General features: G+C 40.8%; 1 protein-coding gene across 1 annotated transcript in view; it reads left to right on the forward strand.

Annotated features, from left to right (window-relative positions):
* Positions 1-24,437, forward strand: part of ltk (leukocyte receptor tyrosine kinase) — a 46,751-nt gene that overhangs the window by 14,133 nt on the left and 8,181 nt on the right. Inside the window, exons 2-19 of the mRNA XM_069661804.1 lie at positions 2,287-2,385; positions 5,304-5,453; positions 5,705-5,927; positions 7,365-7,504; positions 8,489-8,623; positions 10,032-10,181; positions 10,364-10,464; positions 10,609-10,769; positions 11,633-11,727; positions 13,226-13,297; positions 13,600-13,774; positions 14,887-15,046; positions 15,169-15,297; positions 15,533-15,689; positions 18,453-18,638; positions 19,252-19,350; positions 21,858-22,019; positions 22,159-22,272. Coding sequence (XP_069517905.1) covers positions 2,287-2,385; positions 5,304-5,453; positions 5,705-5,927; positions 7,365-7,504; positions 8,489-8,623; positions 10,032-10,181; positions 10,364-10,464; positions 10,609-10,769; positions 11,633-11,727; positions 13,226-13,297; positions 13,600-13,774; positions 14,887-15,046; positions 15,169-15,297; positions 15,533-15,689; positions 18,453-18,638; positions 19,252-19,350; positions 21,858-22,019; positions 22,159-22,272 — 2,508 coding nt within the window. The remainder of the gene's footprint in view (positions 1-2,286; positions 2,386-5,303; positions 5,454-5,704; positions 5,928-7,364; positions 7,505-8,488; positions 8,624-10,031; positions 10,182-10,363; positions 10,465-10,608; positions 10,770-11,632; positions 11,728-13,225; positions 13,298-13,599; positions 13,775-14,886; positions 15,047-15,168; positions 15,298-15,532; positions 15,690-18,452; positions 18,639-19,251; positions 19,351-21,857; positions 22,020-22,158; positions 22,273-24,437) is intronic.

Here is a 24,437-nt window from a genome sequence, read left to right on the forward strand (position 1 = left end):
CCTTCATTTTTTAAATTAAAACTGGGCCAAAGTGGGATGTAATGACAGGAAATGCCATTTCTGGGGGGAATCCCCCCAAAAAAACAGTTTGCTATTTTATGTTTATAGTAATGTGTTAATATTTTCTCTGTGGATGAACCCCCCTCCTGATGGGTTTCCGGTTTCCCTATTCAGGAATCTATCCATAGCTACTTTTGTTCCATATTTACCAATGAATAGCTGTGCTGCCATTGCTGTCACTCCACATCATTATCACAGCTAACAGCTTTTAATAAACTGTCCTTTAAATAATTCAATTTGTCCTGCTTGACCTCTGGGACCTTGCCCTACAGGCTCCAGAGAACAGTAATGTCACTGTCCAGAGGCTATTACAGGGGTTGAGTTGCGATGACCCACTGCAATATGATCATCCCCCTCAATGTCTGCTGTTCATGCTTGTTAGTATGTTGAATGTCATGTCACGTGTGGAGTGTACTGCCTCTTAAACATACAAGACCATGTCTGTAGGGTGTTTGTGTTGGGTGTTTGCTCGGTCGGCAGTGGAGACTATTTCTGGATCAGCTCTGTGGTTCATCCATCCATCCATCTATGATGGGGAACTGGATCCATACCCAGCATGCACAGGGCTGAGGCACAATGCACATGTGGCAGGCCTAACTGATTAAGATAGACAACCGAGAGCGGGGTTTGGTTTAAGTCATTCAATAGTGTATTTTTATAGATATAAAACCTATGCTATGCTGCCTATGCATTTTTCCCAAACAAACAAGATCTATTAAAGGGTTAAGCTGGAATGCCCAAAAAACAAAGCAGTTTATACAACCATATCAGAAAGCGTGTGTTTGTATTTCCTCCCATCAGCCTCTCTTGAGGGCAGAGTGAAGTGGGCCTGTTTTGGAAAGCTAGAGATATTGTTTGAAGATGTTGTACCATCTGAGTTTGGTTGGAGCAAACTGATGCTCAAAGGGTCGGTAACCCGGAGGTGAAACTAATTGAGGTAATACGAGAAAACCTTGTTGATTTTTTACATGTATAGTCTTCCTAATCTGGATTATAACATCTAATCCACAAAATCTTCTCTTTTTTTCACTCTTCATCTGAAAATCTAAATTTCATTATCTTGTTATCATAAGAAAACAACTTTATATCCCAAGATAACAAATTACTCACCACAACTTATTGCCTTTCCCTGCTTTTAGTTCAAACACTTCAAGTTTTTTTTTCTAAACTACAAATCTCAATCTGTCAAAGTGAACATGTAAAATCCCATAGAATTTCTGATCTGGTCTGGTCTGATCTTGAACAATGTCAAAGATTTTCATGTAAATAAACGTCTGTTAAGTCTCTATCTATCGCCGAATGAGGTAACCCAATGGTGATTGAGCCTACGGCCCACTGATGAAAGCCTTTGCATTTGCAGAATTACAGACTGGGTGTCTTGTGCAACTTTCACGGAAAAAATCTCAAGCGGCGCCCAGTTAGTGACGCGTTTTCCATCAGCCAGCAGTGGTTGGTCTGCCAGAGAGGGTAGGCGGAGCTAAGCGGCTGCTTTTCCAGTCTTTGCAAGTGTTGCGAGTAAACAGTAATCTACTATGGCTGAACAAACAAAGAAAAGATCAATGACTACAGATACAACTTCAAAAATAAGTGAAAATCCAGAGAAAAAGAAACAAATTCAACTCTCAGATGAAACAGTCTAAAAAAGGAAAGTGGCCGTCAGCAAAGAAAATAGAGAACGAAACTGAAATCTTCCAGATTACAACTTAAACAAAACTAACCTGTCATGAACAAAGTGTTGTTTTAGTTTTGTTGCACCCCTAATAGATTTGCAGGGTCACAGGATGCTTTACTTCTGGAGCCCTTCCCAGCTCACAGTAGGAAACAGGTAAAGTTCACCCTGGACTGGCTGCAAGTTTATTACAGGGCTAACAAGTATCGACGGACAATCATTCACGCTTATAGCCTCAACGACTGTATGGATGTTTCACCTTACTTGCGAGTCTTTCGACATGTTTTTCATATTGCACAATTTTCCATCTACTGTCTGCAGGCTGTGTTGTTTTACAGTAACTCCCTTTGTTGGCGTTTGCTGGGTTTAGATAATCATGTTATTCTCCAATAAATATTTCCAGGATGTATTCTGCTTCAAGGGAACTGAAGTTTCAACTCAAACAGGGTGCTTGGGTTGATTCGGGACAGAAAATATCTTTAAGAGCAGCTTGAAGTTTGATATGTATGTGTGACTTGGCTTCAGAAGATGAACAATCCCTGTCTTTCTCTCCGCAGTAAGCAGCACCTGTCACGCTCTGTTGGACCGGTTTCTGGAGGAGAGCTACTCCGATCAGCTGTTTCCTCATCATCTGGGTTTAGAAGATGACAGCCAAAGTAAGAAATGTGTGCTCGCCGATGTTCTGACAAACACAACTGCACACACACCAAACAGAGAACAAGTATTCCCATGATCATCTGGGTCAATATTGTCATTGCTGGTGAAGTGTTGTGATGTGCAGTGTGAAAGGTAGAGGCACACTTTTCAGAGATGTTTTTCAGCCGTTAATTTCCCAGCCAGCAGCAACAGTAAGTGTTGCCATGGCAGAATAACACTTTTACAAGGTTTCTCTTGCATGCATACCCTCAGTGCTTTCTCAGAGAGAAACAAAGAATATGCCTGATCGCATCATTAAAAATATAGATAAATTATATACAAATGCAATACTTTGCTTTCTATAAGAAAAATAAAATCCATGAATAAACCAACTTACCCATAGTTATGAAGACATAGGATTTCTCTTTCACACATGCATTAAAGTTATAATCTCGAAGATCTCAGTTTCGTTCTCTTTGGCGGCACCCATGGCGGTAAAAGGTAATTGCAGAAGCACACTTCCCAGATATCCACACAGTGTTTTCTTTGTTTGTTCAGCCATAGTAGATTACGGTTTACTCGCAACACTTGCAGAGACTGGAAAATCAGCTGCGTAGCTCCGCCTACCCTCTCTGGCAGACCAACCACTGCTGGGTGATGGAAAACGCGTCACTAACTGGGCGCCGCAGTTTTTAATTCTGCAAATGCAAAGGCTTTCATCAGTGGGCCATAGGCTCAATCACCATTGTGTTACCTCATTCGGTGATAGATAGTTACTCAACAGACATTTATTTGCATGAAAATCTTTAAGATTATTACTTTAAGTGCCCGTGTAACATCATGAGTTACTGAATACCAGGTTCAAGCAAACAGTCTTATGGTACACTCTGTCCTAGCAAGCTACAGGGGAACCTTGGGACACACATTCCTTGACACATTTCTTCAATCATTGGCAGACGAATGCTTAAAAGATAAACAACAGTATAAGATGACAACGAAAGAGACTGACGCACAAGTTTTAAGTAATTTACGTCTACAGCCTAAGATCAATAAAAGTACCTTCCATGAAAGAGACAAAGCTATTAAAGTACGTAAAATAAGAGCTAAATATACTTGCCCTGATTAACCTAACAGTGTCTTCTGACAGAAGATGTCTAACCTTCACATTATACTGTGCCCTTTTCATAGTTAAGTGCAACAACATCACACTGCACGGGTGATGAACACCTGCATCAGTTTAAATACTCTCTGATCTGAAAGGCAATTAGTTTGATTGAAAGGCACAATTTAGAGAAAAAACTTAATTAGTGCATATACAGCACCTTTCTCCTATAGGTCAGGAATGATTCTATTACCAATTATCCATCACAAGAAAGTTGATTAACAGAAAAACAAGTCATTAATGTAAGTCTGCCTTGAACTATAACAACACAGCTGTTTTAGAGAGTTAAAAATACAAGAACACAAATAGCATCCTGACAACATTAAAACACCTTGTGAAGAAGCATCCAGTCTGATTTGGTCATTTGTGATCAGGATGGTTCATTTATAGTATTTTATGAAAGAAGGACATGAAAGTGGGTTTCAATGACATAATAATTCAGTTATGTGCCTCATGTTTCTGTCATTTATCCCCAGAAGGAATACTCTGGCAGTTTGCTAAATTAGCTGTAGTGGCATTTTCCTCTCCAACCATCACATGACGCCTGAAACGCCTCCTCTTTTCTTTTCTTATCCTGTTCATCAACCCCCTCCCCCCAACACAGACAGACTCACATCACTCAACTGGTACAAAGAGTCTGTCTGTTTGGCTGCTTAGAAGATTTTGGTTTTCAATTAAATTTAGAGGAATTTTGGGCCATGAGCCAGGGAAATTATTCATCTGTAGTGGAGGTCGTGTGCAGATGTGAATTAATTTATTTGTTATAAAGAAGAACAACCAATGACCAAAATTGTAGATAAACTTAATTTAGAAAATTGAAAATGAAAAACCTCATGTATTAACTTTAAATATTTCATAATGTCAGAAAAACAACTTGTTTTTTTGAGATCATGAAATGCATTTCTCGTGATCCCAAGAAAACAAAGTAAAAACATCTTTTTTGGGGTGAATAACATTTGCTGTTTGTTCTCTTAGACTTAAAGGGCCAGTTTGCCGATTTTCAACCGCAGTCCTATCATGCTATTATGGAGAGCCAATGCCATTATGGTAGAATAACATGCAATTTCGCTCTGTGCCTTTGGAGGACAAGATCCGCTTCTCCAATCGGCCCTGGAAAACATCCGCCAGATGACGTGTTTTACGTCGTCTGGCGGAGGTTTTCCAGGGCCCATTAGAGAAGCACCCATTGGCCAGGGAGCTCGCTAAACTACACTTCCTAAATCTAGGTCGCCCGCCTCCGATGTCATGTCTCGTTCAAAATCATCCGGTTTGAAATGTAGACTGCAGACCTGAAGATTCACCGGTATATTCTCGTCGTATTTCGGATTCTGCACCGCTCTAAGCCATTGCCTACAGCGAAATGGTAGTATTTCACTCCAGCATCTCTCTAGGCCGTTCCTTTCAGAGGGAGAGGCGCAATGCACGCTGGGTGTTGTAGGAATGAAGAATGGGCGAAACCACAAGCTGTTTGTACAACTTTCTTCACAGCTATGGCGCCAATTTCAAATATTATTGCTTCTATGGATTACAGAGAATACCAGCTTTGACTGACAGTGGCTTTTTCCAGGGGCTAATTGCTCCTTTAATGTTGAGTAGTTTGAGGATTAGAGTGTTAAATAAAAAGGTTTTTGTGCATCAAAACATCTTAGAACAGACATATTTGTTTGAAATAAGTGGATGTAAGATAAAATAAATTCTATAAAAATAGGACACAAGTATTGTTTTGGCAGCTTTGAATTAATATTGTCCTTCTTCATTGTCCTTTCTGTCTTTTAGTTACCTCCTGTGATTTTGAGACACTTTGCCTCTGGACTTTATCCAATCACAGCGACCAAAGTGACTGGTCCGTGGTGTCGCCGCTGCAATCAGAAGGCGCCGAGGCTGAGACGACTCCTGTGACCGACCACTCTGTCGGAAGCTCTGACGGTAAGACCGTAAGACTTCCACTGAGCACAAACTAAATGAAACGTATTTAAAGGTTATAAAACCCAGTTACTGACTCAGAGCTCTTTGAGTCAGTGCATCTCCATTGACATTTATTTTAATTTTGTGCTTGATATACCCTAATGCTCAGTCTCATATCCATCCTGAAGCATTAGTTTTACAGGAGTGACATTATTATGATGCTGCTATAAAACTGTCAAGCATGGATTTTCTACTCTGTTTGATTACCCCAGGGCACTTCCTTCTTCTGAGCTCCTACCCTGCCTCAGAGGCCTCTGGGAGATGTGAGTACCACTTAACCAGCCCGGTCTTGCCAGGAAGCAGCAGACACTGCATGTTGCAGGTGGCTCTGTACCAGGCCGGTCCAGCAGCAGGGAACCTCACGCTCCTGATTAAGCCGGTTCTCTCAGGTTCAACGATTCACTCTATGGTTCTCAACGGACATGATGACCGCAGGTCAGCAAACTCAGAACAGGCTCTGCGTGCCTCTGTGATAGAGTTTGAGCAGAATGTTTATTTATATATTGGTGAACTTATTATTTATGCAGCTCATGTCCCTTTAATTAGTGTCAGAAGGCAAAAGCCTGCATCTACACTGATTGCATTGCTTGTCAAGTAAAGGTCCAACCAGTTAAATAACTAAAAGGTAGCTTTGAGTCACTGCAATGAGAGGTGTATCTTTCATGTGGGACAATCTCTTGAGTTGTGTGGGGACAGCGGTCTCCTGCGTGTTGTTTGGTCAATGGGGGCAAGAATCTCCTTTTGATCTAATGCTGAAGTACAGCCAAAAGCACTCGTGTCTCTGCATCTCTGGAAATAAATTTATATATAATTGGTTATGACAGAAGAGGGATGGATGAGAATATGTAGTATGTTTTTCTGTTGGCAGTAATGGACTGAGCAATTCCATTATGAGACACACACATACAGTACTTTCATTTATCCAGCCCACAGTTCTCCCACGTACCTGCAGGTGTAACATATAGATGCACTCTCTATTTAGAGCACAGTTCCCATCCTAAGTGCTGTATCTTTACTCTGTGCATTGTGTGTTGTGAGGTTTTGCTCTGTACTGACTATTCTCAGAAGCCGACAACAACTAATTGAACATTTTTACTGCAAAACCGAGGCTAAGTGCTTCTGGAAACGGACCCTAGATTGTATGCATTATCTTCATTTTACAGAATGAAAACCTAGAGCAAACAAACCCTCTAATAAATGTACAGTACTTGAAAGTACAGTAAAGCATGTATGTTATTTTCAGAGATGGACCCAAACAGGTGCATTTGTAATATGTTGATTAAAGCTTAGTAAAAGTGCACATAAAGATTTCAGGTTGACATTCTGACAAAGATTAAAGTAATATTTGCTCTGTAATGTGGCCTTTACCGATGTATTCTTATTCATGGTACTCATATGACACCATTGCTGACTACATTTGAACAGTGTTGGCAGTACTATGCTGTAGAAGGTGCCACATGACAGTGAAAGAGCAAAAGATTCAAGTCACACACTGATATTAACAATGTGGGGTTCATAACAAGCCAGAAAGCTTGATGAAAATGTTTTATGGGGAAGAAAATATATTCAAGCTGTTTCTTTCTTTTGATGAAATTCAGGATTGTTTTATCAAAGTGTTTGTTTATGATGAAATGCCACAGGGTACCCACAATTCTTCAGCAGCTACAGTGTTTTCTTTAATGTAAACCAGTAAAAGTTTATATTACATCCAAGCAGATTTTTTAGGCCTCTCTAATTGCCTATCGCAAGGATAGTTGTGCAATACAATATCTTGAAACTTAGCCATACAAGCTAATGATATCCAGTATTAAGAAAGTTGTGAATTCTTGCAGTCGACTTTGAAAGACGTTTCTCTCTGATTGGTTGATGCAGGGGTGAGTGGGAGGTTCTAGAGACTATGATTGGTCAGGTGGAGGAGCCCTTTCAGGTGACCCTGCTCTACTCTTCCTGTCTGGGGGACGATGGGGCTACTGTGGCTCTGGACTCTTTGGAGCTCATAGACTGTGAATCGGGTGAGTTCAGTGTGTTTAAACATCTATATCTTTGTTTTAACTGAAAAACTGCTGACTGTTTAGGTCATACATCAATATATGCATCTACACAGACATGCACTTACAGTTATCGTATGTACATGTACACATATACTGCTCCTTCTTGCAAGTACTCTATACCCTATTTAATGTGTTACACCTGTAATATAGGCCATAAAGACCTTTCATATTTGGCTAGTTTTGCTTAGGACGTTATTTACCCGAGCAATCATATTTTCAAATGCAGCAGTCTCTGTCATGAGTTTAAGCCTTGTTTATGTGGGCTTTTCCAACTGTGCAGAATTAGCTTAGCTGCTACAACACAGCCCGTCATTATCAGTCCAGACTGTGCTTTTGTAATGCCTGGTGACACAAGAGATTTGATTCCTAACAAACATAATTGGGGGGCTTCTGGAAGAAGCTGTTTATGCCAGCCTTCAAGACTTTTCAGGACAATCTTCCAGAAAGGTAGTACCATGGGGCAGTTCCATAGAGCATGGAGGAATGTGCCCACCTGTATATTACATTTCCAACACTTATTGCCCTTGGTTATGCCCATTTCAAGCAATTTCAGAGGTGTAAAATAATATCTATGTACAATTTTCTAATGGATAAATGTACTTCTTGCAACCTGCTGACTGTTGACACAGCCACACAGCTTACAGTTTACAGTTTGTGTTAGAGACACTGGGGGGATTTGTTACCTCTGGACAGAGCCACGCTAACTGGTTCCCCCTGATGCCAGCCCCCCTGGCGTATCTGTTAACTGTTTGCTGGCTCTAGCTCAGATTAAGAAATGAGAGTAGTTGAACTTCAAAAAAAAGCAAAATGTGTCATTACTCCTTTAAAAAACATATATTCACAATTTTACAGTTAAATTCTTAATCTTGTTCTCTGAGTTCTCCATGACATTGAGTACATGTGATTACAGCACTGTTTAAACGTTATGTGGTTGCTTGGCTGCAGGTCAGACCATCGAGCTGGATGCAGCCTGCGGGGAATCTTTCCACTGCGAAAACTCAGGAGTCTGCATCGACCAGAGCCAAGTGTGCGACTTCCACACTGACTGTCCTTTAGGAGAGGATGAGGGCTTCATCTGTGGTGAGGTTTAATATTTTCTTAATGAAATCACAAAATGCAGAAAAGGATCGTTTGACGAGGCAAACTGTGGCCTTCAGTATCTATTAGTCATACTTGAAAATGGACTTTGCCGGTTGGCTTCAGAGGTTCTCCCTTGTGTGATGATGAATCATTTTTGATTTGATTTTATCTGCACCGTTAAACTGATTCTGAGAGTGGGAGTGTGAAAACACACAAAAAAGCAAAAGATGTGTACGTGCTTCTCTTTGTGTGATTGAAGGTGGAGTGATACGCCAGGCCAGCATGAAGTACAGGAGTCCTAAAGCAGAATATTGGGCTTCTAGTCGGCTGTTATTCATTTGCATTTGTATTAAAGCTTTAATGTATGCTAAATTGTTAATCCTTTGACTGGAGGTACCGGATTATTCTATTCCAAGAGCCTCTCTACAATACATTTAAAGTGCGGAAAATAACTTTTATATCGACATTTAAAGTGTGAGCCCTGACTGTCCTCAGATGATTCAAACTGTTCTCATCAGCTTGTGTTCTTCTTTCTTCATTGGCCAGAAAGTTTTTATCTCAACTCACGCCTTTGAAAATATCAACAGTCAGTCAATACTTTTAATTTCCTCCAACTTTAATAAAACAAGCTTCCTTCTATTTTTATAAAAAAAGATCAATCATTGAGTTGAAAAAAAAAACACTTCACCACAGTGAGAATCAACTGGCCTCGCTTCAGTCACAGATGAAATCGATGAATCAGGGCTATTTAGAGTCCTTGACTTGTGGCTCCCTGGGGTGAAGGAGCTGGGTCACAGTGGCGGGTATTTATTTCAATGGCCTGCCAGTAAAATCGCTACCTTATGATTGCTCATTAAAGTGCCTCTTTTTTTTATCTTATCAAGATCAAATTAAATAAATGTTTATCAATTTTTAGCTTTATGTCCAGGATAATGATGATTTAAGTTTAGTTAAGCTTAGCACAGACTACAAAGAGGAGGAACTGTCCTAGCAATGAAAGGTGTCTTTAACATCCATCTCATTTAAGTACAGATTCTTTAATGAGAGGAAATGTTCATTTAGTACTTGTATGACAGTTAAGAAGAAGAATACCAATGTCATGTCTCTTGTAAGCACAGAGCTGTAATTAAATACACTAGCTTTACATAAAACAGCTTGCAGTGAAAAATATCTGGGCATCCTTGTTTAGAAAATATTCCTTACCATGTGTTTGTTTAATCATTATGTAGACAGAAATCTAAGTATGGCAACTTGTGGTGTTCAAAGAGATTTACTGGTTGTAGATGCTTGTTAGTAGCAGGGATGTCCACTAAACAAATAGGCAAAGACCCTTCGCAAAAGAATTGGGACATATTTCTTTAATGTCGGTTTTTTACGATCATGAGTTACACTCTCCCTCCTCCTCCAGGTGCCCTGTTGTTTGGCTCACACTGCTCGTTTGAACTGGACGCATGCGGCTGGTCTGTGTCCAACAATCACTCTGCCTGGAGACGGGTCGCTGGAGACGAGTTTCTGGAGGAAGAAGACATGCAGGGTGTCGCTCTGCAGCGTACACCAGGTTGGCTGTGTTAACACCCTGATTGTACTAATGTCGCTCTGATGAGTGTTTTCCATTCTGATGACCGGGGACATATAGATCGTTTAAATCCAGCTTCAGAACATTTACTCCTTATATTTTAACTATTACTGTATCTCTCGTTTACATTATTTTGACTGTGTCACATTATTGTGCACCCCCAGGGCACTTCCTGATTCTTCAGGTAAGAGAGACTAATCCCCTTCAAGAGGCGTCCATTCAGAGCTCCTCCTTCCCTCCCCCGGTCTCCTCTGCTGCCTGCCAGGTCAGTGATTACAACAGATACACATGTGGACTATTATGTTGCTATATTTTTGTTCCCTTCTCCTTGTGAGGCTGCCCTTTAGCATAAAAAGATTTTGTTTATAAACTAACTCCTTGCTGAAATTGTGTAAATTTTTCTGTGCAGTTGCGTTTCTCTCTGTACCTGTATGGGGACTTTAATGGCTCATTGCTGGTGGCAATAGAGGAGAATAGAACCACCAACGCACCGCTGATCTGGGAGAGAAATGGTCAGTGGACAGACGACTGGGAAGATGTTGCCCTGCAGCTGACCGGCCTTCATTATGGGTACATAAAATAAAAACAGATGGGTAGATGAGCAGATAATGTAACAATGATGTTCTACATCAGTGGTTCTCAACTGGTCTAGCCTCAGGATCCTCCACCGCCTCCGTAGTGACAAGTCACGACCCAGATTTCTGAAATTTTTCAACCACCCACATTTATTTAATTAAAGAAATGGTGCATTTTGGAGCTGAGACGGAAGAAAACCATCACAGTATGTCAACATCACAAAACACAACAGTATAATGGTCAGCCAATGTGACCCGCAGGCGGCAGTGCATACGAGGAAAATATTCCCTCTACAATTTATTTAATTAACAGCCCCAGCAACATTAATGCAACTACATCAAGTCTCATCAAGTTTCAAGAATGTAAATGTAACTGTAGCTGGGATTACCCAATCAGTTGATACATGGAGTATGAATAAACTACACTACTACTGCACCTACGTCATAGGAAACCCATGTCCTTCAAAATAAAAGCACAGCATTGACTTTTTGCCACAACTTTTTTCTCCAAGCACACATCTGCGACCCACTGAAAACAGCCCCGCGACCCACTTTTGGGTCCCGACCCAGCAGTTGAGAACCACTGTTCTACAGCATAAGGAACAGTCGTCGTCTCCTGTGTTTAAAAGTTTCTTCCATCAGCCTCATTTTATATCAAAATAAAAGCTGTTCTTTAGCTGCTGTGCGTTACAATTTACCGTCATGGTGAGGAGGTGAAGAATGAGTATATATTTCAAATTGCTGCTGTTACCGAAATAATTTGTGATTATTTTGACGAATCTTGAATTCCTGTTGCATTCATTGAAAGATGTAAACGATGAAGCTCTAATTGCACGTACGGTATGTGCTTTGCTCCAGGTTCCACGTTAAGGTGACGGCTGTGTGGGCGCATGGCTCTAATGCTGATGTCGCTCTTGATAACATTGCTATTGGAGCAGCCTGCTTCAATTCAGGTAAACTGTGGCTTACTATTATAAAACGCCTTTTACCGTAGCAGATATACTGGAATGTAATCGAAGTTTGTTATGGCAAAGAGTATTTCAAACCAATACAAATCAAAGTTTGTTTATTTTAACTCAAAGATTTGCCTTCTCCAGGGGGAGCGAATGTTACTGGTCACACTAGTTTTTCTGTCATAAAGGGAGTCTGTGTAACACTAAATTAACTTTTATCAAGATAACCTACTTTACTTACATTCCCAACATTCCTGTGTGGTGGAAAAGAAGCGCAGTAAAATTCCAACAAAGGCTGCAAACCAATCAACACGGATTTAATCAATTCACAAGCTTAAACATACAAAATGTGGCTTTGCAAATGTTTGATGATGAAGGAAAACCATTGAACTAGTCTGCTAACCTCGAGGATACATACAATTTGTTTTGGTTAGAGACTAAATATAAACATAACTTTTGATTGTTTGCAAGAAAACTCCTGCTTGGCACTTGTGGCCGCAGAGACCGCTCTCCAGCGGGCTGTCTTCACGGCTCATTTAACTGGAAAGTAAATGATGCCCAAGATGATAATAAATCTGTCTAAGAAACATTACCCAATTTCTCTCCTAATGACAGTTTACAGTGATCTGTTCACTTTACTAATCCGACCCGTGTTAAGTGTAAATGTAGAGCAGAGGAACACGACGGGGACTCGACTGTTGTTGAGGCTAACTGATGACTGCCGTCTTTCACTCGGCACCGAGCAGGCACTCAATCATTTGTTTGCATGGCTCAGTTCGATGTTTTTGACGAGGGGTGACACACATCGAATGCTTTTCTGCAATATTCATGTGTCAATGTTTATTAAGACTTGATACTGTCTGGGATGAACTTGAATTTGATTTTTTGTGTGTTGGGTTAAAGGAATACGTCTGTTTTTTGTCTTAACCTCAACTGTAGCTTATTTGCAGTTGAGCAAGACTGGAACATTGTTTGATTGATACCATAGTCAATTGAGGACCCTAGAGAACCTTTAGTAAGCCAAAACTGAGCTTAATGTTTCCACCTATCACATTTCTGACAGCTCTCTGCTGGGATCTATTTTTTCATGCTTAAACAGCGTTGAAGTGAGTTCAGGAGGGCTCTTGTTGCTTTAGCCACGTCAAACACATTTGTTTCAGGGAAGCCCTGCAGAGGACTGTGTAGTGGAAGTTTTTTGGTTCATGCAAAGAACGCTGCCCTGTAAAACCTTCAACATGTACAGAAACATTGAGCGAAACCATGGAAATGGACAAAATTCAATAAGTGTGTTATGTTTTCCTGCTCGGGAACTTCTCTGAGGAAATGTCTTTGTGTTCAACCATAATACCCCTCCTTGAATTGTTCTCATTCCCTCTGATCCTTGTGGCTTTCTGTCTGGATACAATTTATTCTTAAGCGATATGCAGATGGATGAATGTGACTCTTTCGCTCTCTTTCATCCCATCTCTCTCTACCTTGGCTGCCTGCCTCTCCTCAGATCTCAACTCTCTTCTCACCATGGCGGACTTGGAGGATTTCTTAAGCCCCCTTCCAGAGCCTTCAGCCTCAGGTAGCCTACAGCTTCAGCGTACACCTCTGAGACCTTGTGAAGTGTCCCTCGCCTCTTTTGAATCAATTCTGCAGGCAGAATTTACATAATATGCGGTGGATTGTGCTCTTGAAATTGCTCTTAATACTTGACCCTTTATCAAGTGTATCAGCTGACCTGAAGCTTTAATTCATTCTACATTAAGAGCTCACATACCAGGTGGCTCATTCAATCCCACTTGCTCCACTAGATGTTTTGCCGTATTAGTGTTTCTGTCCTCCAATGTTGTTGTTCCATTGCTTGTCTTTGTCTCATTCTTCTAGAAGTCTCTTTAATGACGTGGTGGTTTAACTCATGCGGTGCCAGTGGTCCTCACGGTCCCACCCAGGCCCAGTGTGACAGCACCTACCGGAACAAAAATGTCAGTGTTACGGTGGGAAAGGAAGGCTCCTTGAAAGGCGTCCAAATATGGAGGGTACCGGCTACTAACAGATACCTGTAAGTGATAAAGATGATCGTTAAGGTAAAAGCTGCTCAGTTATTCGATGTGTTTCTCATTGTCAACAAATCTAGACCCAAATCGACAAAGAATGTTGCATGTCTGTGACGAATCTTAAGCTAGATTAGGTCATCTGGGTAAAGTACCGTAGCACTATAAAATAGCTCTCTCTGCACTTTATACTGGTATATTGGTCGCACCGGTATATAGGACGCAGCCTACTTTTTCGATGAAAAAAAAAAGTATTAAAAGTGCGTCTTATACTCGAATTTACTACTTGATATACTGTCTTGCACACAAAATCACAGCTGAAAAGGTGTTTAAGAAGAGTACTCAGCATTTAAAAACTTAAATCTAGGTTAAATATATTAAGAAGGATCTCATGAGCTCCAGGTTGAGAGCTACAACATGTAGGGAAGTCAGAAATGATTGACATATCAAAAAATGCGTAGTCGGATTTAGTCTTTTCATGGACTTTGTTGACAAGAACAAACATATATGATAAAGCCACTCTTGTCCCTTAAGTGCATCAATTCATGTTGTTCAGGAAGCCACAGGCTCTCTCGACTGTTTCCAACAATTTTTCGATCTACAGTGTCTTTAAAGGAGACATTGAATAGTTCATATCGATCTACACGCAGTAATATTGTGGCGTTTACAGAGAGCTGGGCTCTTTGATGATTAAGAGGCATGAGAGCAGGCTGTGGGACCAAATTATTCTAGCCATGCTGAGTGCGTCTGATTGTTGTCCTGCCAGATCAAGACCTCGAGCAATTTGATTGTCTTTGCAGAGCCAGTCATGGGACCTAATTATCACACTCATGACGACTTAAAACGAAACCACAGGAAAGTGGGAATGGATTTACAGGGTGTTGAGCTAAATTACTCACAGCTGTCAATAACGTCACAGAATGATTGTTTCTTAGTGGAAATCTATATAAAGCCGCAGGTGGCTGTTCTCCTTGTTTGACAGGCATCTATAGCTGTTTGCTCACATGTACTGCAGTCTATTTATATAGTACAATATATATATAATGTGATGCTTGTGCCAGAAAGCAATTTCTTTCAGTAACAGTATTAAATTCCCCTGTGGTGCAACGATTTCCCTCAGGATCTCTGCCTACGGGGCTGCAGGAGGGAAAGGAGCCAAAAACCACAACAAACGCAACCACGGGGTCTTCATATCCGCCATTTTTCCCCTGGAGAAAGGAGATGTTCTTTATATCCTGGTGGGCCACCAGGGAGAGGATGCGTGCCCGGGGGTGAGTAGGGTGAGCACAAGGACAAACTGGAAAGATTTGTGTGTGATTTCCTCTGGGATATCTTCTGCCAGGAAATCAGGAGTGTGACCCGGATTAAAGAAATGTTGGCTGCTGGGTTTATTCTTTTGCAGAGAAACCCCCACACCCAGAAAATCTGCCTGGGAGAGTCGTCAGTGATTGAAGACAACCTCAGGGGAGAGGCTGGTGCAGAGTGGGCTGGGGGAGGAGGCGGAGGAGGTGGAGCCACATATATCTTTAAGGTGATGGAGGATCATTATTGTTTGGGTTTGTCTGATACCTAGTGGCGATTAAGTGCACATATTGATAGAAATACAGTAAAGGTCAGAAGGTGTAACATTCATTTCATGATGCTCTCCCATCTGTAATCAAATGCAGGTTTCGTGGCAGATGTTGACATGTAAATGTTCTCTTTTGTATCGCTGAGCACGTAAATCTCCCAAATGAGTAGGATTAACAGTGATGCTGTGTTGACAGACGGAGGGAGCGGAGCTGGTTCCCTTGCTGATTGCGGCTGGTGGAGGAGGAAATGCCTACATGGAGGACCCAGAGTCCAGTTTGGACCACATTCCGCTGGAGCAGTACGAAAACAGCACCATAGCTCTCAGTACCAACGGTCGAACTGGCGCTTCAGGTATAATAAGTACTGTAACTGGTCCCAGGTTTGGAGAGATCTGTCTTTGAGATCACTCTCTCCACTCTGTCACGATCAGTGTTCCCATTAATCTGATTAATCGACAGTCCTCATAGGGACTATTTATTTGATCAAAAAGAAGTTTCAATGAAAGTTTGAAGTGACATCTGTTTGTAATTTGGACCACACAAGAACATTTTGTTATTTTCAGCACACTTTAAGGGGCTTTTCGACTGATATAAGCCTTCGATGAGCAACATCAGTCTAAGGTCTAAACGTCATGATCACAGAGATGCCAAGTGTTCTAGTTAAGAACAACCTCCTACTTTTGTAGTACTGAAGTGCGTTGGTCCTCAGATGACGACAAGCTTTTTGTGTAAAATCAAGAGCACGCTTTTCATTTCTCTAAAAGGCAGTGAAGCCCACAGAGACCTGCTGGCTGACGCCCATGAAACGATTTGTTTGTTCTGTACGCAAACACTCAAAGCAGCATGGGCTGGCATGCATACTTGCTCTCACACAGCTGCATGCATCTGACCTGTGGATAATGGGATCTACCTGGTTTATATTTTTAGTTTTCCTGACAGGGTTGACCTTTCAAGCAAGACAAATATGGCATAGATGTCTTCTCTTTGCTCCTTGAAAGGCCTGCTTGAACGTTCTCCGTAAATCCTCTCTGACCTGCAGCCCTTCAGCACAGACTATCTATCAGCTCATCTTATTGAAAACTCGGTGGGACTGTGTAGATAAAGATCTGGAGAAATATGTAGCTGCTAGTAGTGAGTAAAGGAGGTGTGTGTGTGTGTGTACATATTTTTGTGAGCTGCATGATAAACTTCATCTGGCATTTCTGAAACGGATCATCACATGAGACTCCAGTAGACATAGTGTGTCTATTGCTTATGAGCTCATGCTAGACGTATGTGTTTTATTTTAGCCTGCTTTTATATGCTCGCCACCATAGATCAGGCTTTGATTAGCTGGTGATCGCACCAGTCGACTCTTTACAATTTTTATTTATTGCAGAAAAGTATCTGTCAAAAGTTAAGCTCCAATATGTGAGTATTCAACAGAGTCAGTGTTACAACAATAGCGTGCGGCTGTGGGTGGATGTTAAGTGAAAAATAAAAGGCAAAAACAACAGGCTGACCCTTTCATGTCTCCCCACCAGCTGTCTGTGAACAAAACAAAGAAACACAACAAAAAACTGGTAGACAGAACACCACCTGTTATTTTAATGCCGTGTATCTCTGCCCGCTTTATTTTAATCTCCACCTGGAGGTCTTTCCACCTCATCAAACTTAACTTCCCTGAGCTCTTTCCTTGAAACATCTTGCTCCCTTGAGACTTCTGGGTAGGCCCTAACACACCGAGCAGAGCCTGATTTTCTGTGCGAACACCCTGTCAGACTCTCTCACTTAATGACTCTGCAGCTAAATCAAAGTGCTCGGTCAGATAAACAGCCTGCAGCAAGAGCTGAGTCAAGCCGCTGCCTGACATAAGGAAGAAATGCTCGACAACAGATGCTTAACAAACTGTTGTTGTGGTCCTATTGCGATGCTATGAACACAGCTGCGCAGACTGCAAAAATGTCAATTTTGATCAGGGGAATACTTAAACCTTACTGCTCAAGATCAGTTTACTAGTCATGAGGGGAACTAATCAGCCTTTGTTAACAGTTGTAAAATGTCCTCTTTGGCTCCAGAGAAGCCCAAGTCTATAAAAATTCCACAAATGACATCAAGTTTTATAGAAGAAGTGTGCTATCGCTACTTTATCAGCCAGGTATGTGCTTCAAAAACAAGAGACAAAATGTGAAAATACTCTCAGGGATCGGTTATGTACGAAGGCCTTTAATCAGGGAGAGCATGGAACGCAGGGTCAGCAAAGACAAACACTTGTAAAAACTACGATTAAACTCCCAAATGGTAAAATCTTCATTAATTCTAATTGCTTAAATGCTAATTATGTTAAAATGAATACCTCTGTGTCTCAAGCTGGCCTCAATGATGATTAAAAAATAACTTTATAAGAGAATTCCTGCTTTAAAAAAAATATATGGCATGGAGCTCTAACGACATCATTGTTACCAGGAGGGCAGGACCAAGCAAAACACTCTAACCAATTGCATCTTGGGGAGTATTTTTGGGGTTTGACCCAAACTAAAAGTTGGCACATCTCACCTTCTGCTGCATCTATAATGACCATTTTTCTAAATATGTGGCTTTAAAGCCCCCGAATTCTTGTAAATCTATGTGTGTGAGTGCTTCTTTAACATTACAGATCACATCAAACATTTCCTTTGCATGAAATCAAGCTTAACTGTAGGTTCGGTTGCCCCGTCTCCATGGATACCTGCTGCAGCTGAAAAACACATAATCCAGCTGTGCCTCAAATCTTCCCAAATCCATCCTCGTATGTTAAATCTGGAGCTGTCTTTTCTGGCTTACTGTGTGTGTTCAAACTATAGAGCCAAATCTCCTATGAGAGTATCCACAGTGTTCGTTCTGCGGGTCAGTAACCTCTCTTCATCCCTGCTCACTTACAGAAGTTGAAATGGAGTTCAGGGGGAGAGCAGCATCACTCCTCAACATGAAAAATGTCACAAGTTTCTTCATGCTCACCTCTAATCCGTCCCTACAGCTGTCTGATTCTGCAACATTTTCTGCCTCCCTCATTAACTTTCATTTTTTCCCCCTCTTTGATTATTCATGTAATGTGTGTGTTTAACTTTGTGCTTGTTTTGTCTTTGTTTCCCTGAAGGTGGAGGAGGAGGCTGGAAAGACAGTCCCAGTCCTAACCTGAGGGCAGGAAAGTCTCTGGTGGAGGGTGCTGAGGGGGGATCCTCGTGTCCCCTGGCAGTGTTCAAGCTCAGCTGGTCCACCTACGGGGGCTTTGGAGGTGGAGGTGGGGCGTGCACAGCTGGAGGCGGGGGAGGAGGTTACAGAGGTAACAGAGCTCTGTCAGCTACCCTGATGCTGCTTTTATGTCCCTTCACTTGTCCCCCTCCCTCGTATAGCTTCTACACAGACACTAAACTCCTTAAGAAATCATTTGTGTGATAAAACTGTCTTTCTTAAAGTGCTGAATGTGATTTGTGTCACAATCTTAAACATAATTTATGCTTGTTTGGCAGCTCTCAACCGCTCTTTACAGAAAATGACACCATTCAACAGAAATGCCCTTTTAAAGTATTATTGTCACATTCATGAACAAATATGCAACATTGTCTGCGATGTTAAGGACTACCATGCACTGGGATCGGCTTGTGTTTGTTGTTGTTTTGTCGTTGGTTGCCATTGCAATTATACACAGTTATTATGCTTTTTCTATGCTTTAATCCCAGAAAGACATAATAGCCTGTAAACGCCATCAGGGGGAGCTTAATTGTTAGATGACATATATTTATCACATTATTCAACTTTCTGTCACTGACATAACAAAAGCAGAAAGTTGGGCAGCAACATATTTTATATGTGGGAAAAAAAAGAGTTTTGAATGGTTTTGACATTACTTATAAAACTGAGTTATAAGAGTGACCGCAACATTCATTTTGTAACAGGAGGTGACGCCGCGCTCACAGACGAGATCACAGCCGACGGTCAGAATGGAATCTCCTTTATCCATCCGATCGGAGAGATTTTCCTTCAGCCTCTGGCAGGTGAGACTGATGCAGCACATCACATCAAGAAGACAGTTATTCACATAGTGACTCTCAAACGATAGTTATCGGGCATTGAGTTAAGATGTTCTGTATCATACAAGTCAAGTAGTTAAAAAGATTGATGAGGTTAAGTGGAGTAGAGAACAAATTCCATTGAAGAACATGAGCTGAAGATGAAGAAAGCCCGTAAATCCTGTGAGGAACTTTTAGTTTGTGTCATTTTGGCACCCCCTGTGGACAAAGATGCACCGATTATCTCTTTGCTGATGTTGTCCGGTACATGTGTAAGAAGTGTTTTGTTCCGCTGCAGTATTTTCAGGCATTAAAAATATCTACATAGAATATATGAATCTTGTCACTGATGGCCTTGCATGCTATGGTAGATCATATAGATGCATCAGTATTCATTTCAGTCTGTTTCATAACAAGTAGACTCTATTGAATAAGAAAGTAGAATAGGGAGGGAACTGCAGACAACAATGAAGAACATTAGATGCAACTTAAAGCTCTGGAGAAGCTAGAAAGTGAACTTTGAGTTGAGATGTATTTTTCATGATGTTTATGAAATAGGGTGCAGTGTAACTTACTTACTTGTAGAGTACAGTCATTTAAAGAGCAAAGACCATAAAGGCCCTTCACCCGTGAAGTCCGTAATAGTAAGGTGAGAGAGGGGAAACAGCATCTGTAGATGAAGATGGTGAGGTGTCTTTTAAAGGGATAATCTCAAAGTTCTCAGTTTCATTCTATTTGGCGGCACCCTATGGCGATAATAATAATAATACTATATAATGCAAATGCGTTCATCAGTGGGCCATAGGCTCAATACCATTGTGTTACCTCATTCGGCGATAGATAGAGACTTAACAGACATTTATTTAAATGAATTAGACTACATGGATAAGGCAGCTTAAGGTGAGGAGGAGGTTACCTCGCAATAACTAATATTCAAAATATAAAAACTCAGATCAATAAATAATTTAATCAAATAGTATTAAAATAAAGTCAGAAAGAAATAAAGTTGAAACTGATGTGCTTAAAGTGTTATTACTTGCAGACAGGCAGGTTCTTGCAGGCTCTTTGAACAGATGTGAGTTATTAGCTTCCCGTGTTTTATTACAGGTTACATAACATATAGTTGCATCACTGCTTTGAGTCTCTGGGAACAGTTAACACTCTAAACGGTAAATCCTAAAGCAAAGAGACGAGATCGGTCTGAAGATTGAATCCTGAGCTCTTGGCTTTCTGTGAACTTCGTTCCCCAAGCAATTGATCCAGTCATTGCCCGAGAGTGTACCTGTGTGTGTGCGTGCGTGTTTGTGCCAAACTACTATCTGTCTGATCCCTCAGGCCTACATGCTCGAACATTTATATACATAGTGGTTTTTTTTCATGAGACTACCGACCATCTGATTCTCATTATGTAGCGGGAGGAAAGCAGTTGACTAATTTACAGCCTCATGCAGCCTGTTGCCTTTGGCGCCACCAGACAGGCCTCCATTCTCATGTGAAAGGCGCTGTTGTTGCTGCTGCTGCGCGCGCTGCCACTCATTGCTATCAAACACAATGGCCGCCTCAAAAAGCACAGTCAAAGCAAGATATAAACAAGAGATTAAACTTAACGGTTGTAATTGAATTTTGAGAAAAAAAATGTTTTTCTGTAATTTCATTAAATCTTTTTGTCTTTAAGTGGAGGGTGTGGTGAAATATATTACTCACATGGCACAAGCCTGCTTCATAATTTAAACTAGAAACAAAGAGGCACTGTTTAGGTCGCAGATTAATGATCAGTTAACAACAAGTCTTCACCTGATAAAGGCAAAAAGCTGTCATTTTATTACAAACACATACTCCCTTTTAACACATATAATTGCTCACATATTCCGTTTCTATTCACTGTTTATTTTTTATAAAAGGCTAACTTACTTCCTTAAACACTTGGTCAGCTGTTTCCAGTACTATTATTTGTAGCTTTAGCAAATAGTTATGGCAGTGGGATCGACTGAATTTAAACTACAGTGCCCATGTTCATTGTAATGAAGGAAAACCCAGTGCAACTGTATGGGGCACATTGAAATATGTCATAAAACATGGATATGTGGCTCTACGAACAAGTGTGAGTGGAATATGCTGACATAAAGAAACATGTAGAATATCACTAGACCTGGAGTTGGAGTCTCCTGCAAACTTGATGATCTCCCTCTCTAACAAATAGTTTGAGCAGATCATCTATACAGTAAAAGAACGACGAGGGCACAGCATCTAAAGATTACTTTTCATTATCTCTTCTCATTTAAACAGTCTGACTGAAGCAGAAGTCTGAGTTAACAGAGAAAGTTTCTAACCACCTTCATGACACCCCTTATCTCCAACCAGGTTACCCAGTTACAGGAATGCATTGTTTGTGTTTTGACAGACATTTTTACCTCAGTCGTTGTCGAACATTATTTTTTTTCCATTGAAATTAATACTGTTGTATTTATGTGTTCATTTATTGTTCCCTCTAGCTATGGAGAGTCACGGCGAGTGTGAGATCAAGGTACAGCTGAACTGCAGCCACTGTCACACGCAGAGCTGCAAACGGGATGAAGACACTCACATTGTCCTCTGCCTCTGCGAAGAGGACGAAGTCCTGGCCAGTGACAATGTCACATGTATCAGCACTGTGGGTACGTTATTAACCCAAAAAACACGACTTTTTCTTTTAATGTAGCCCTTTAAAAAATTTTCAATTCGAACAGAGAAAGCATCTAAACTTTAAGCCTTTTTAAATGTCATTCTTTGACCGTCTTCTCACCTTCTTCCCAGCACCTTCTCAGGGCCCGGCTCCACAGGGCCAGTTGTCGATGTCTTTGATCCTGGCAGTCGTGGTCTCCACCATCGCGAGCGGCATCGCCCTGATCTGTGCCGGCGCCATCCTCAGTAAGAGATGCTTCCAGTTCTGTGTGCAGTCTGTGCCCTCCACCTTCCACCGGCTGTGAGCACAGCTGGACATACAGATGCTTCCAGATGTTACTGACAACAGAAACAGGAACACCTTTGATAACTTTTGGTTCCTCTGGCTGTGCACCAGATGATTAAAGGAGCTGCAGAGAGATACGGTTTGAATTATTCGTTGCTAACACAAAAGGAAGTGAGCACATACGGACACTTTTATTACAAGCACTTATTCCAGTTGCCTCTCATTTTATTGGGTGTGTCGGAATACAATCCTGACGTTCTTTGAGGCAGAGTTTAAAACAAGTCTTTACTGCAGATGAACTGAGATAATGGGGGTTGTTGCAGTTAATTACTGTGTTGTTTATGTTGTATTTATTGTCCACAGATTATTCTCACAGAAGCATGAGATAGAGATGAAGTCTGAGCATCTCTTTGCGTGACTTAAAATAAAATCTTTTGCGATGTAAAGAACGAGCAGAAAGGTTTGACATTTAAACCAGGAAGTTTGTCTCAGTTGGAGATGTGCACTGATGAGTGAGATTAATGTCAGTAAGCAAATATCAGGCGTCATGATTCAGTGGCTGAAAAAACATTTTGGGAAAATAGAAAACTGTGATTAAAGATTAGCCTTTTAGTCACTTTGGGAAGTGCAGCGACGATCTTTAGTTTATGTTATTCCCCTCGGGCATTGACTTTCTATGATAGGAGTAACAGGACATAGCTAAGATGCTATCAGTGTAGATTAGTTTGATTTTCTTTTATTTGAGACAATCTAACAGCCTGTAAAATTCTTAATCTTGCACAAATACTTAAAATAGGAATAACTAGGGAATTAACACATTTTTTGTAGTTAGAATTTTACTACTCAATAGCAATAAAACTATTTAATATGATTATAACAGTAACTAATGGTATTAATGTTGCATTACTGTTTAACTTGGTCTCAAAAGCTGCTATGCCATATATACGTTTTAATGTGGACTAATATACTTAATCTCGACTCTAATTATAAACACTATGTAAGCACAGTTTGTTTGCAGTTGACTTACAAAGTCACTCTGCAATTATAAAGGACAGTGAGGGATTATTCGCTAATAACATTTGTTTTTGCACCTTTGTCATCTTTTTGACATCCGTCTGCTGCAGATCATTCGGAAGGGAATCCTGACAGTTCGCTCGACCCACTAATCCTCCGTCAAGAGCTGCTTGGAATATAGCAGACTCTCTCTCTCTGTCTCTCGTGTCCTCTCCATAACCTCGCTGAAAGTGCAGAATGTTAAGTGAAGTTTAGCAGCGAGAGGATTTTGGTGAATCTATACTGTGTGTAAGGGCCTCTGGAGAAATCGTCACTTCTTGTGAAATATCAATTACTATTCTGGCTTTTTGTGCTTGTAGTCTGACAAGACATCCAGGCATGATAAAAGAAGTTTTGGTTCTTGGATGAATTGTACCTCCTGTAAGGAAAGACCTGAATAGAAATTAAATGTAAGGGATTAAAGGAACAGTATCCTATACTTCCCATTTGCAGTGAGACCTGCGCAAGCTGTTTTACACAAGAAAGGAATTGAATCAGCAGATTTAGGACCCTTTTAGCTTTTAATGTGGTCCTCCACTTTGCATACAGATATCTCATTTGCTGAGCGCATTCACACTTTCATGAGGATAACTGAGCATGATGATTAGTGTCTTGTTTTTTGCAAGTAGGAATGTTGAATTGTATTTTGATTGCCTCTCAGTGGGTAATAAGTTCAAGTGGCAGGGCCTCATGTAAGGCGATTGGGTTTGAGTGTTTGCGTTGATGTAAATGTGTGAAACACTTGTGTGAAGAAGTCTAATGTTCGTTTACAAAGGGAGTAAACCAGAATAATGACTTTTGAGAAAAGTAGTAAATGAGTTCCTCCTGTTGGACTGTGCTGCAGGAGATTAGAGGAAATTTTACGACCATTTTACAGGACTGGGGAATGAATTTAAGTGGAGAGGACAGGCCGGTAAATATTAGTCATCAGATACATATCTGATGACTAATATTTATATTCAAAGTTTGAGTACAAATAAACAGACATGTAATTCTGTGTAATCAGACAGATATTGCTTGCAGATGTTTTGCTGATTATTACCAGACATGAACAAACAGCTGTGTAACTGCA

This window comes from Semicossyphus pulcher, unplaced genomic scaffold, assembly GCF_022749685.1.
Source record: "Semicossyphus pulcher isolate SPU_LCO1_2020_fin unplaced genomic scaffold, fSemPul1.0.p SCAF_14, whole genome shotgun sequence".
In the NCBI taxonomy this organism is placed as follows: Eukaryota; Metazoa; Chordata; class Actinopteri; order Labriformes; family Labridae; genus Semicossyphus; species Semicossyphus pulcher.